At 44.6% G+C, this 15,049-nt stretch overlaps 1 protein-coding gene across 2 annotated transcripts; it reads left to right on the forward strand.

Moving 5' to 3' along the window:
• Positions 1 to 934: 934 nt before the first annotated feature.
• On the forward strand, positions 935 to 5,939 carry LOC105287719 (endochitinase). Of its 2 annotated transcripts, none has more exons than XM_011353443.2 (10): positions 935 to 1,013; positions 1,273 to 1,350; positions 1,711 to 2,040; positions 2,211 to 2,433; positions 2,556 to 2,679; positions 2,845 to 3,042; positions 3,143 to 3,227; positions 3,329 to 3,540; positions 3,667 to 3,861; positions 4,005 to 5,939. In XM_011353443.2, the coding sequence occupies exons 2-10, from the start codon at positions 1,281 to 1,283 to the stop codon at positions 4,128 to 4,130; spliced, it is 1,563 nt and encodes a 520-aa protein (XP_011351745.1). In that variant the 5' UTR covers positions 935 to 1,013; positions 1,273 to 1,280; the 3' UTR covers positions 4,131 to 5,939. The 2 variants fall into 2 exon arrangements, with proteins under 2 accessions (XP_011351745.1, XP_011351747.1); XM_011353445.2 differs by having other exon boundaries at positions 937 to 1,019.
• The last annotated feature ends 9,110 nt before the right edge of the window (positions 5,940 to 15,049 follow it).

Consider the following 15,049-nt stretch of genomic DNA (forward strand, 5'->3'; position numbering starts at 1 on the left):
ATTCTGTTTCCTCGATATCGGACAGAAATTGCACTCGCGGACTATTTCAAGTCCCCTTGTTTGGGAGGGTAACATCGCGATCGCGATTTCAATTACGAAATCTCGAAAATGATCGACTGGATCTGTAAAACTATTTCAATCGTAGTATCGTACGGTTGAATGAATATGAATCGCTAATTCGCGCGCGATTTTCTCTATTTCTCTCTATGACCGGATCCTCGCAGCTCGAGTACCACCCATTGGCATCTGGTTAAATATGACCATGGAACGAGGAAACTGTTGCCCGATAATGAATGTTAAACTAAAGTAAACTACGATTAAAGTTGACAACGTTCGTGAATTACGATGGGTAATTAGTTTTATATCTTCTTTAATTCAAGAGAGTTTCGTATTAATAGCAATACGTATCTGTATATATAACTAATAATTCAATTACGCGACTCGTTATCCGTATTTGCTTAATTCTATTCAAGGATCGATCGATGAGTTCGTTCCAGGCATTGGGACAGCTGTATGTATAATTCCACGAGAACAGTTAGATATGAGGATTAATATCGATAATATTATTTATAATATTATTAATATAATATCTATTGATACTGTAATATACATATATATCGTTCTCTCGGAACACTTGAAAATAAATATAGATTCTCATGTGTATTCTTTTCTCTAAGGCAACTATATTCGCAAAATATCAAAATTTTATTGATCGGTAACGATTTTCCATGTTAAACGTTACGGTGGCTTACGGCATTTTTATGTTTTTATTTGTGAAAAATGAAATTGCACGATGGTGTCAATGTGCCATTGGAGAACCGGTCGTTATAAATCATTCCCCTTGAACATGACGACACTTCGATAAATCGATCGCTTTACGCTCCAAGGAATTTCCGTGAAGACTCGATGAAGCGCTCCGATAACTGGCCACGATGCAGAAACCTCTTGACTGCCGAGCAAATCGCACGAGGTTTCGAGCACGCGGCGCTAGAGCACATTGTTATATAGAGCAGGTAGAGGTTCGTTTATTTTGTTAGAAGAAGACATTTTTTAAGACACGATTTTACTTGCGTCCCGAGGTAATAATGTTAAAATCAAAGTCATTTATAAAAAAAATCAAAAAGTGAAAGCTAAGAAATTAAGCAATATACTTCGAAGAGTTCGGCAGACCAGCAAAGTCTATTATAATAAATCGTTCGTTATCTTAAAATTCTCTTAATAATTAATAATGTGACGTTTCATTAAATTTTTTCCTTCTTTTTCCTTTTGCAGATTTCAAGATGACATCAATGGAGAAGCTGTTGTTTTCTCTTCCTGTATTCCTAGCACTCCTGGCGTGTGGTACGACTGGTGAGTTTTACTTTCAAATGATAAGATAAAGATGACACACGAGAGATTGACTTGCACTATATTATCTTAAAACAATCCGATATAAGTGCATTTTTTCCTTTTTATAATAATTGCAGATTATATGCTTCAATATATGCAATGATGCTTTTATTACGATGCAACATCTCCATAATTTTCTATTTAGGCATTTTACAGTTTATGATTCTTTTTATACAAGAATTAAAAAGGCAAAATAATAGCAGCATACAGATGTATAATATTAAAAAACTATATACTTTTTCTGTGCAATTCAATAAAGATGTAAATTAAAATTTATATAAATACAACGTCAATATTAAGCGGCTTGTGTCTGTATTACAGAAACCCCAAGAATAGTCTGTTACTTCAGCAATTGGGCTATCTACCGTCCGGACGTAGGCAGCTATGGCATCGATGATATTCCCGCGGATATGTGCACGCACATTATCTACTCTTTTATCGGCGTGAGCAATGTCACCTGGGAGGTGCTTATCCTCGATGACGAGCTTGATGTCCAGCAAGGCGGCTTCGACAAGTTCGTCGCCCTGAAGAAGAAATATCCGCACCTACAGACTGAAGTAGCCATCGGAGGATGGGGCGAGGGTGGCAAAAAGTATAGCGCGATGGTCAGCGTGAAAGCCAGACGTGATTCACTCATTAGAAGCATCGTCGGTGAGCACGAGTGGAAACCACTCACAAAGAAGCTTCAATATTCGAGGTTTTAGATTTTGAAAAGGGAACGGCAAATTTTCCACAGCTTTACAACCTGGAACCGCAGATTGCCAGCCGCGTTGCAAATTGGGTAGGGAGGAATCGAAGCAAATCTCTAATTTTGTCCGCAGCTTTCATGAATCAATATGGCTTCGACGGCTTTGATCTCGATTGGGAATATCCGGCCGCTACTGACAGAGGCGGATCCTTCAGCGACAAGAACAACTTCTTCTATTTCGTCGAGGAGCTGAGGACCGCGTTCGATAAGGAGGGCAAGGGCTGGGAGATCACTATGGCAGTGCCGATGGCCACATTCCGTCTCAACGAGGGATACCACGTGCCGGACTTGTGCGAGTAAGTGTGTCTTTTGCTCGAAATGAATGCTTCTGATACTCATGCGCAATGGCGATAAATATACAAAACTCGATGCAAAATATTGGTTTCTCAATATTTGTTAATTGTTATTCTAATTGCAGACTCATCGATGCCATTCACGTGATGTCGTACGACCTACGTGGCAACTGGGCCGGATTTGCCGATGTTCACAGTCCGCTCTACAGGAGACCTCACGATCAGTATGCCTACGAGAAGTTGAACGTGGTACGCTTTCCATTCTTCTCTCTCTCTCTCTCTTTAAAGTCTCTTGTTTTAAATCCACATATTTCGTGAAAAAAGAATACGTGGCAAGATGAAAAAGTTATCACATTATTAATTGCAAATCATTTCACGAGTACATGTCGCTACATGAAGACATTGTTATTTCAGCACGACGGTCTTCAGCTTTGGGAAGACAAGGGATGTCCTGCCAACAAATTGGTCGTAGGAATCCCATTATACGGGCGTACTTTCACTCTCAGTCAAGGCAACAGCAACTACAACCCCGGAACTTATATCAATAAGGAAGCCGGTGGTGGTGATGCTGGCAAGTATACCGGGGCTAAAGGATTCTTGGCTTACTACGAGGTAAGTAATCGATTCGGTGAGACGAGAACTAAAGCGAAGGAAAGCCACGTGGCGTTCAGCAGACGCATTTGTTGCACGTGAAAAATATTATCTTCCGCAGATTTGTATGGAACTGGTAAAACCGAACAACGGCGGATGGACCAAGAAGTACGACGACATAGGCCTAGTACCCTACACGTATAAGGGTGAGTTTAATTTTTAGAGCAATCGTATTCATCAGATCTATCCGCCCCAATTCTCTTCTTTCCTTTTAATTTAAAAATTACTAATAATTTTCAATTTGCAGGCACCCAATGGGTTGGCTACGAGGATGCTGACAGTATCGCTCACAAGATAAAGTTCATCAAGGAGAAAAAATATCTGGGTGCTATGGTCTGGGCAGTCGACATGGACGATTTCAGGGGACTCTGCGGTCCCGTGAACCCTCTCATGACTGCTATTTACAATGGTCTGAAAGGCTACACCGTGACGTCCAAGGATTATCAGACGACACCGCGGGTAACAGATTAATAGAGAAAATGTTAAGATTATGCTTCTAAATGACGAATATACAATAGTATGATACATAGTATGTTGCCAGAATATATTCCACAAAAACCGAACGATTGCAATTTATATTTTTAGCCCGAATGGGACAGGCCACCCAGCACCCCGGCTTCAACAGGTGAAGATAAAGAGAAACCAGCACCCACCACGAAACCTGAATGGTCTACCACTCAGACACCTCTGCCCCCGACGCATACTACCTCGAAGCCAGTTGATGACAACGAAGTCGTCTGCAACGGTCAGATGTTCATTCCCAGTAAAGACTGCAGAATGGTATAACGATTATAATTTTTACATATCTTATATCTTATTATATAATTATATATCGTAAATTATATATTATTTATATATATCATATATTTTTATGTATTTACATATCTTTTGCATCTTACGCGGTCGTGCATATCTTTTTGCAGTATTACATGTGCAACCACGGCAAACCGATCAAGGAATGGTGTCCTCCCGGTTTGATCTTCCAAACCGTCAAGCTGTTTTGCGATTGGCCAGTAAATGCCGATCGTGAAGAATGCAAACATATTTGATTTGTTGGTGACCCGATTCTGTGACTTACATTGTTCAGCGTTTCGCGAATCTCTCAGATCCACGAAAAAGTATATGATAACTTTGTATCATATATCATGTTATTTTATTATATTATTCGTTGTCGCATACAAGATTATGTGCAAAACTTAAAACTATATTGCTGCAAGACTCAATAAGACAGATAATTTCAGGAAAAACTAAAAGTTCAGGAAATTTAATGCAGTTGTTAAATATAGATTCTCGTTAATAAAATTATATTAAATATAATTTGTTCTCAGTTATTAAATATAATTTTTCGTGTACTTTTACGAATCATTTGCAACGTAATTTATTTATTTGATGGAGAGAGATTTATCACTTCTCTATTAAAATCGTGTATCGCGCGATGCAGGTCCGTTCCTTCCTTTCCGCCGTTATTGGCAGCAAAGTATGGAAAAAAATTAGAAACGTGAGTTGACGTTAACAATGTGTGACGGTTGGTGCAAAAAATATGCTCTCGAATATGAAGTCAAGAGTGGTGAAAAAGCAAACAGACTTCCCGTTCGTAATTTGCCCCTGCCTTCTCCATTCTCGCGATCCTTCGCGTGAATGAATACGTAAATTTTTAGCGGAAAAATCGTGTTCTCGTTGAGCTCGACACCCCAGAGTCCAAAGATCCCGAGCCTTGATTGACACCTGAATGTTCTCGTATGCATATAGAGCCACCCTCTGCCGCGCGATCTCTCTCTCTCTCTCTCTCTCTCTCTCTCCTGCTCTTTCATCCTTCAATCTCGTCCATTCCCTCCTTCTATTTCGCATTCTGTTACGTCGCTTTTATCCGGAAGCGGAACTTGGTAGCTGTTATAATTTAACGAGCACGTTTCTTTCTCCAGTTACCGCGACATTTGCAAGAATGCACACCGTCAGAGCCCGCGTTTCTTTCTTCCTCCTCTCGTATTCTGTGTAAGGCGGTTCCTTCTCATTTCGTGACACAATCATCGCGCTTTTTTTTCTTTTTTTTATTTTTTTGATCGCGTCACGGTAGAAACGAAGATAAAAAAAAGTGAGAAAGTCGATCGTGCAAACGAATCGATGATGCGTTCACGTGTCGGAGGGTGAGTAGCGCAACGGTCTAAAAATTAGAATAGCACCCTCTAGACCACGGTTCAACCGATACTCAATGATCAACGATTATTTTGGTCCTCACGATTATCTCGTTTCCAGTTCTTTTAATATCCTTTCATAATTTAATGTTATCTTGCTATTTAATGCGATAAAATTGATTAAACTATTCGAGAAAGGGAAGAGATACGCGCGTGCCGAGATACAACATCATCCGAATGACATATAAATAATGCATTGTTCGTGTTTCGGGGTTGGCGACCCCGCGTTTGCTTTTTGCGGCTTGGGGTACGAGGAGGGGCACGAGGGGGCTACGGCTGATGGGCCACGGAGCCCACTCTTATAACTCCATCGACAATTTTTCGGTTACCCTCTTCACAATTTTCGACCAGTTCCACACACATGTGTATCGCACGCTCGTATACGTTCTCGTTTGATTTATCTTCTCACGTGGAGAAGTGATATTCGGCATTTTTCCGGCAAATAATTCCGACATATTGTAGCACCTATTGTAGCGCATGTATCAACAAGTCCATCGGTTATTGGCGAGCCACTTAAATGTACCCGTTTGCCGCACATTTTATCAAGTTGGCGTAATGTGATTTCTAAAATGTATTGTTGTAAAAAGTGTAGTGTATACGTACAACACTCTGTATATTTTACAATGTGCAATATCCTACTATATTATAAATAAATATTTCGCTTATATATAACTCTAATTTTATAATAATTATATATAAATTACATATACAAAACTCTGTAAAAAAAATACGAGACACAGGCTGTATACGCGTAACCGCATCTGTTGGATTACTGGCACCTGTCCTGATAGGGATGACGTTCTTGAGTAAACGTTTGAAAAATATCTAGTTCGCTTCGGCAAAGCTAAGCGAAAGGAGTTATTCATGCAAACCCATAGGCTACGCTTCTGGCTCACGTTCTCACTTCAAAACAAATGTTCCACCCCTCGCTAAAGAGCGTTCATTGCCTCATTTTAATTCGCATGACACATTGTGCACGAGCAAGCCACTCGCTGCTGCATACACGTAATTTCAGCGAGCAAAAACGCCTCGTCGCGCGTTTTTGCCAGCCCGACCCGGCATGATCCGATTCCGCCCCGCGCCGCTCGTGTAATCGTGCCCTTTTATGCTAATCGGCAACCCTTCCGCGTTTAACCAGCTGCGCCGGGGCGTCATTGTTTCGGCTCGCCGTGAACTTTTTCTTAGCGCGGCTTGTTTTGTTACGCCGCCACGGTGGAAAACAGGATGCACGCGAGCAACCATCCCCTCGCCTCGCGTCTCACCACCCGGAGTCTCTTTTTATCGCTGATGGAAGAAAAAAAAGGGTTGCGCCCTGTGCCCAAGGGTGGATGCGCGTCCGACGAAGAAGGGGTGGTTTGATGCATGCCGGCGCGTGGTCGGAAATCCGCGTAACGCGCTTTTCGTTCCATTGCACTCACCACTGCGTGCTCCAACTCGCGTAATATCGCGGGAATCGGACGTACTCTCTCTCTCTCTTTAGTCTCGAAGACCTGCCCTCCGGTACGAGGGTGGGGAAGCCTTTAACCCTTTCACCCTCGAGGACATGCGCACTGCAAGCGAGCGTCGCAATGCAAGCTCTCGGTAATTGCTGCATTCGAGGCACAAAATGGCAGGCTCGTCGTTGTAGCGATGGCGCGTTCTCGCGAATTATTCGCGTACTCGTCCTTGAACCCTCGACTCTTTACGCGATTCATCCCCGATCGGATGTAGGAAATCGATCGGTTGGAACTCGCAGGAGTAACCACCGCTGCCGATCTTGAGCACGAATCTTCCGATTAGCAATTTGTTCGCCGTTCACCGATGACCAGGCCATCGCCGCTACGGCTGTCTTAAAAGTAAGTATTCGAGCTCGCGCTCGCCGAAGGAGAGAAGCAATTACCGGGAGGATTTAAGGAAAAGCGAAAGAGGAATATCGCGCGCGCCGGGATTTCGTTGGGGTTCTTCCTTAGGGGTCGATGAGGCTCGCTCCGTAGTTAGCGGGGCGTGTCTTCGGTTTCGTTGAATTAAACATCGTGCCCGCTTCAATCAGCTCGTCTTTCCTCTCTTTCTCTCTCTCTCTCTCTCTCCTCTCCTCTCCTTCTCCTCGCCCCTTGTCGCGATTCCGGAAAAAGCTGCGCTTCTCCCTCAGCTTCCGCCAAATGTCTCGCTGTAAGAAGAAGAAGCCATGTAGAATCCACGGACAAATCTAAAGGCGCGTCTTTCGGAACCTATTTCTCTGTAAATTAGTGGACGGCTCGACAAAACAGATTTGTCCGACCACAGGAAGACATAGAGTCGCGCTATCTTGAATATATAATAACAATGCTATATTGTATTGAAATTAGGCTTCGAAACCACTAAACGCAACGGACCGATAATATCGAACTACTTGAAGTGTGCGAGAGACGCTTGCAGCGAGAAATTTGAGTGCGTACGTATAAATCCAATGTTAAAACTAGGGGCGCGTTCTTTTTCTCTCTCTCTCTCTCTCTCTCTTTCTTTCTTCTTTTCACGCAGACGGGCGCGTAAGTCCTGGCCTCAGGTGCTGCGCGCTCGACAGGGTGTTTATGCCGGAGCCTGTAGCACTTTGCTTTTACCGAAAATTTATTTTCTTCTGCGTTATACAGCGCGTCTCATTCGTACGGCGGCGGAAAGAGACAAAGAGGGAGGCAGGTGACGCATAAAGTATAATGAACTTCTAACGACGCGGACGCGCACCATCGGATAATTGAATTCACCGAGGACGACGAGGAAAAAAGAGAGCTTCTCTTCGCGTGTCAGTTAGTTCAATACACTCGTACCTCGAGCCTTACGACAAATGCGCGCGGGATCAGTATCACCGACACACGCAGGGACGAAATACGCCACGAAAATGATTTCGGAGTAGCTTTGAAGAGGCGTAGGGGTTTCGCGGGCGTATCGGGCTTTTTGTGTCAAATCGATCTGCACTTGATCGAGAGTAGAGCGAGAGAGGGTGTCACGGGGGTTGCACAGCCGTGTAACACTCGGGGCGTTGTAAAAACGATGTTAAAGGGTATCCACGCCCACTCAAGAATTTTCTGCTGGGCTATTTCCCGTAATATCATCCCCTCTCGAACGTGATACACGCGCATGTTCGGTCTATTATTAATAACGAGACGGGTCTCTCGAGCTTCGTGATCGCGGAAAGATTTACAAGTGGCTCACGTATGCACTTGTATATCCGTGTATGTACCTGTATGAATATACGCGAAAGAAATATCAGAATATCAGACTCACGAGTAACAATGGTCATCGAAGAATCTACGTCGACCATCCCCCTTCACTTTTCTTTCCTCTCCGCGGCTATCAATCTATACTCTCCGATTCCGACACGCCAGCCTCCTCCGCCCCCTTATCCTTTATCCTTTCAACTTCCTTACGGCGCGGCGAAGACGCGGCTCGATACGGCCCACGGCCGAGTTACTCCGCGTACCACTCGAGAAGTCCACCCCGAAGATTTGATCAGGAGAGAAAAAGCGAGAGAAAGAAAGAAGAGGGAGAGAAAGAGAGAGAAAAAAGGAGATACCTACGCCGACCAAGTGGAGTGCGGGGCCGAGGGTGGAACCCCAAGCGAGCGAGCAGGCAGTCCCGCTCCACACCCCGGAGGACACCCTCGCGCAACGCACCGCTGCCCCTGGTCCCGCACCCCAGGCTATGAAAAAAGCCCGGCTACCCCTAACGATTTTTTTCCTCAACCCCATCTCGGGCGCACACTAATTACGTTTTTAAGCGAAATTACTTTGCGAGGCGAGAGACGCAGGGCTTCGCCGTCGACGGTAACGGTCCTGGCGTAGCAGAGCGTAGGGTGGCGAATGAGAAATACCGTGGGGGAGGGTTGCGCTTCTTGCTTTCTTTTTTTTTACGCCGAGATCGCAATCCTGAGAAAAAAGTATGGGAACGTGCGGGGAAACGTCCACCCTCTCTCTTCGCCGAGCTCTCTTCGCGCGCACACGCGACGTGCGGCCTGATTACGAAATGTTAAACGGCACCGGCGGCGGCCGCGCCGGCAGCTCGTTACTCATCCAAATTTTATTCCTTCTGGCAATTGCCTCGGCGAGGAAACCGCCTTTTGCACGGGAGGAGAGCTCCGTAGAGGAGGCTGCTGGGTCAGCGAGTGTGGCTGCGCCCAGGCCTCTCCTTACGATGCTATTCTTCTGATCCTCTTTATTTCCGACCCGGCCGCGATTACCGTCGGCACGGATTCCCGTTTTGATAATGTCGCGGACAAGGCAACGTTTTCTCGTTCCATGTGCTGCTCCGCGCGAAGAGCACCTCTCAGCGACCCTCTCTTCCTCGGGATAATTTTCTTTCGTCGCACTTACCTTAATCCTGCTTTAATTTTAGCCGCTCTTGAAGCCTCGGCATATATTCTTTCCGCGTAACTCACGAAAACGAAAGTGGATAGCAGGCGCTTTTGCGCTGAGAAAATTTCGAGTGGCAGTTTCGAATCTCAGAAATCGCTGTAAGAATTCGCGACGCGAAAAGTTTCGGTAGACTGGCGAACACGGGTCATGGAACACGCGCACGAGGAGCGTTCTTCTCGCAGCAGATTTTTCGATCAACCCTTCCCTAATTCATCGAACCGATCTCGCATACATCTCGCATGCACAAAAACTTGCGCGCATCTCATGAATAATTTCTGTCGTTCCTTCTCTCCCTCGTGCGCGATCTCTTTTTCTTCTCTCTGTGGGTCGATCGTATTGCAGGCTAGGGTTAGACACAAGGGTGCAACCGGACCTAGGCTCCCGCTCTGCAAATCCCTGTAGATAAAAAGTGCGCACCCACCCCAGGCGCTATCACCCCAGCCGATAGTAGTGACTCACCCACCATCACCCAACCCATTTTTTTCAACCCCTCCGTGGCACAGATCCGCGGGGTTCGTGGGTAGAAGGGACGAATCCTTTCGCTTCGTGTTGTTCCTTGTACTTTGGTTCTTGCTCCAGGAATCGGTTCGACAACCCGTGTTTTCAAACGACTTCCAAGAGCCACAACGATTTCGTTCAACGCGTGCAATTTATTCAACAATTTCAAAAATTAAGTTTTGCCTGCATGCATCTTAGATACGTAAGGGCCAAATACGAATCGGGCCGATAGGGAAGCTTTCCAAGATACGAAGATTCTTGGACGTCTTCTTCTTCTACCTTCGTAAGTCCGTTAATGTTCTCTCGTTTGACCTCGCTTCGCCTTACGTCGCTCCTTTTCTTTCTCTTCCCCTCTATTATTCATGCCCCGTTACTTAAACCGTGAACTTCCTCGCTGGCGAACGAGCGCGGTACTAGCGCACCCTTTTCCAGCCCAAAAGCGGGCGTAGCCTTTTTACGCGCGCATTATTTTTTATGCTTTACGTCGCGCGAGAGCATTCCGCTCTCTACGTCGTCGCGAATCTACACCCGCCCATCTTCCTTTCTCCTCGTTTCCCTCCTCCTCCTCCTCCTGCTCCCTTTCTACTGTCGTATTCTTCCTGTTCGCAGCAGCACGGGAGACACACCGTCGGTAGGAAATTGCGATATTAATTTTTAATTTTTTTTTCAGTGGTCGCCTCTCGCGCTTTACGAGCTCGTCGGCGCACGCGAGATAGGAGTGACGGGGTGACGGGGTGATCTAAATAGTTAATGGGTTATGGATTTTTTTTCGGTAGGCGGTTGATTAATGCCGGGCCTTATGCGCGACGTCAGCGTCCCGCATGTCTCTGCACCCCGTAAAAGCGCGTGCATGTGTTATACGCGGACCCGGGGTGGTTACACGTCGCACCACGGGATAATGATTAAAGGTTGATTAATCGTTCGCGTGGCGACGACGCGCTCAGACCAAAAATAGCGAACAAAAGTAGAGTATCAAACGATGCTTTTTTCAACTTCTTACTTTCGTTAAAACATTTCTCGGGGATTCGTGCAGCTTAATTCGTGCTGTAAGAAATCAAAATGTTATCTTGATAAATTCAAGATTTTTCAGGTTCTTCCAACAGTTGCATGCTTTAAGTTGCCGAAAAATTATTAATAAATCGAAAATCACGAATACAGCCATTAATCCACCGTTTCTTCATGAAATGTTTGGCTACTGCACGAACAAGTTTAGCGATCGACTCCTAAAATCTTTACTCTCTTTCTATCTCTATCCGAGCGGGTACCGTCAAGCTTTTGTCACATTTCAGTCGCGTCTTACCTTGTCGGTCGGAAAGCGCAAGGAAAGAAAAAGGACTGAAAATAAAGAAAGCATGAGAGGGAGAAAACACCCTCTTGACCTCACTACCCTCTTCCGCTTCCAGCGGAGCGCGTCTTCGGCGCGGGAAAAGGAGCTGGGGGCGAACAAGCGCGCGCGCACGTGCTCTTTCTCTCTCGTTCTTTCTCACTCCCCTCGAAGAAAAGTATCTTGCGTAATTAAGCAACGCGGCCGTAATGTATCCAGCGTGCAAGGGCGGCCATATTGCCCCCACTGAGGGCGACGGGGGCCGGGGGAATGACGGAGGGGTAGCTGCCCCGCGCGAATCGAAGCGCGGAGGGTTGCTACCGGAGAAGATGGAAGGGTGAAAAGATCGGGACGAGAGGAGGAGGAGTAGGAGGAACAGGAGGAAAAGGACGAGACGGGCAGAAGGGTAGGAGAGAGCGTGGTGAGTGGCACGGAGGACGATGGGTGGACCGGTTTGGCACGGGGGTAAGGGGGTAATGATATGCCGGGTTAGCCGGCGCGCGATGCGACGACTACAACCACCCTTCCTTGTCGTCGTCGTCGTCGTCGACGGCGGTGGATGAAGCGAGGGAGAGAAATCCAACGGGGTCTGATTCGCAGGACTCAGTCTCGACGGCTTCCTCCTCACTCGTTCTCTTCTTTCTCGCGTCCCCTCCTCACTTCCTTTTGTTCTCGTCCCGCTCGTTTTTTATTTAATTCGGCAGTAGCAATTACAGCCGCGAGACATCGGCGCCCGCACTTTCTTCTTATACTTTTTTCACACTTTTCTACCCCCCGGGAAAGCGTGACGTTGCGATCACCGTGATGGAACGAAAAAAATTAAAGCCGACGTAACGCAAAACGACATTATTTTATAAATCAAGCTTCTCTGCGATGATAGAGTTTTTATCCATATGGATTTGAGATACCATTAACAGAATCTCGAACTGACTTGATAAAATTACGTATAATCGTAGTCGCGACGGAGTCAACGTGTCGCGAACAATTTATCATGAATTTCAGGGAAGATGCCAGTGAGATCGGTCGCGATTTTCCCGTTCGCGATTAATTAAATTAATCTGAAAATCACTGAACTCGTCACTTGAGCGTGACGATGAAATCGCCCTTATATTTGCTCACTGTTCGCGCGAATAAATCATTCTCCTGATTCGTTTTATGTCGTTTGCATACCATTAATTATGTTGGAATAATGATCGATTCCTCGCGCAGAGACTCGCTCTTCTCCCTGTGATTAATCAGATTTCGAACGGTCGAATACGCAAACCAGTTCTTCTCAATTTTAACTTGATGCTGTTAGATGTAACAATGAAAAATACAAATCCAAATATAAATAAAATGATACAGCTACTCGGTTATTTCTCACTCGCTTCGAGTGCCATATGTTCATTTGTAGCGGCCGATTTCGGGACAATCGCTGGCCTTGAACTTGAATGGGCCCGTGCGTGCCGATAGAATTGATGCCATTGATTTTTTCTACGCGGCTTGGCACTCACGCGTATACATATATATATATATATATATATATATATATATGTGGGGCAGTGCGCGAACAATTCAACGGTACTCTTGCACCCAGTATGAACTATGAACTGGAAAACCATTGTCAGCGATATAAAAAGAAGAGACGAGTTAGTACTATCTGTATAACGAGCATTGCAAGTTGGCTTGAAAAAGGTAGGAGGTACAGAAATAATAAATTGAATCTACAGTGATGATGACAGATATGGTAGATAACTAGCTGTATTTAGTTGAACAAAATGTCTCGGAGACATGTATCTTAACCGTAGCGTCCCACACTTTCAATTTTCACAGGCTACCCCACGTCGAACATTAACATAGTTAAAAATATAAGAAAAAATCAACTGATTTTAAGTCCCTTTTTTTCCATCGATATGCCACACATCAAGGAATATGCCTATAGGCATATATACATAGGAAAATTTGAAAAAGAAAGTAGTTTGTAAAATATTCGCTTGTGAAAAAAAGGTTACATTCAAAAATCGTGAATTACTTTATTTTACTTGGGATTTCAGGCACCCCTGTGTAGGAAGCTAGGGTAGTAATTTCATGTTAACTATTTGTATCTTAATTTTATGTTAACATTTTCATTACAACCTGTGTAAAGTGCTACCATGGTTAGACGTAGCGTACCTTTTTAATTAGATGTCAAGGAAATGGTCAGTTTCTTGATATTCGGATATTTGATATCATAGGGCATCCTTTGAGATTTCTTCAAGAGAGGTAGAAAGGAAGTAAATTTATACGACATATCTGCACACGACGATGTTATCGGCGAACGACCACTACGGCATTCCCATAAATGCGATCCATAAAAGGGATGGGTCGCGGTGAGCAGAGTAAGGAAATAGATCAAAACCAGGTCACTCGCGATTCTGCAAATTTACTGCATATTGGCTCGCATCGTCGTTCTTTATCCACGTATTTTTGTCATCTTTTTTTCGACGCGCCCCACCGTTCGATTTTCGAGACCCCTGACCGATTTGCTCACGTCGCATCGGTCCTTAAGGTGGAAACTCAAAGGCGGGTAGTTAGTCGCTGGTCAACCCTGGTAATTGCGCGTAACCATGGAAATGCCTGTTTGTTTGGGGTTCCTCTGGTCATATCGGTGAGCGAGAGCTCCGGAGGGTGAAAGGGTAGACTTTCGGGGCCACTGAATGCAAAGAAGGGTTGTAAAGGGTCGGCCGGAAGTCAAGGACGCACTCGGTGACTCCGGGAAACTCGGCCACGACTGTACGATTCTTTTTTTCCTTTCATATCGTAAAGAATAATATTATAATATAAGATTAAGATAACGCTAATAATTAGGAAGTACCTGAAATTGAAGAAAAGAATAAATATATTTGATATGAAAAAAAGATATTAATCTCTCTAGTTTCATTTTTAGATATTCTTATTTAAAAAATTTTTAAAATTTTTTAATTTGGAAATCGAGAACGAGATGATCGACGTTAGAGACCCCGCACGTGCGTTTTTCCAATCCAATGAGTATCCGTCAGTACATTGATCTTTATCGACTACCCTCGAAAACTCGACATACTGTATTATATCGTGATTTCTCATCGTCGGTAACCTGTAGAACGGTACAAACGCAATATTTATATATTTCAGGCATTTGATCAGATTAATTAATTTCACAAGCAACGCGTCTTTTTATTCAAATTCATTCATCTCGCATTTATTTCGGTGCTGCTAACGCATCGCTTTGACACGCATTTGCTCAGAATAATTCGACCCTCGTTTAAGTAACCAGGTCAATGCATCGTAACATCGCGTGTGCTTTGAAGGCCATCCCTCGATTTTTTCGCACGACGGCAAGTAACAGGTGCGACGCATTTAAAGCATTCCAGATCCGATCATTCTCACGTTCTCAAGTCTTACAAGTTCGAAGCAGCTAACTTTGCACTACACCTTAAACATTTGTTGCGCGCTCACTCATTCATTCGTGAGAAAATCGGATAGAGTAAATAAAATCTAAAAAAGTAAGAAACACAAAGAAAGAGAGAGAGAGAGAGAGAGAGAGAGAGAGAGTAAGATAGTAAACTCGAAGGGTGAAAAAAATAAAGTGGCCG

The sequence above is a fragment of the Ooceraea biroi genome, chromosome 5 (genome assembly GCF_003672135.1).
Source record: "Ooceraea biroi isolate clonal line C1 chromosome 5, Obir_v5.4, whole genome shotgun sequence".
Taxonomy (NCBI): Eukaryota; Metazoa; Arthropoda; class Insecta; order Hymenoptera; family Formicidae; genus Ooceraea; species Ooceraea biroi.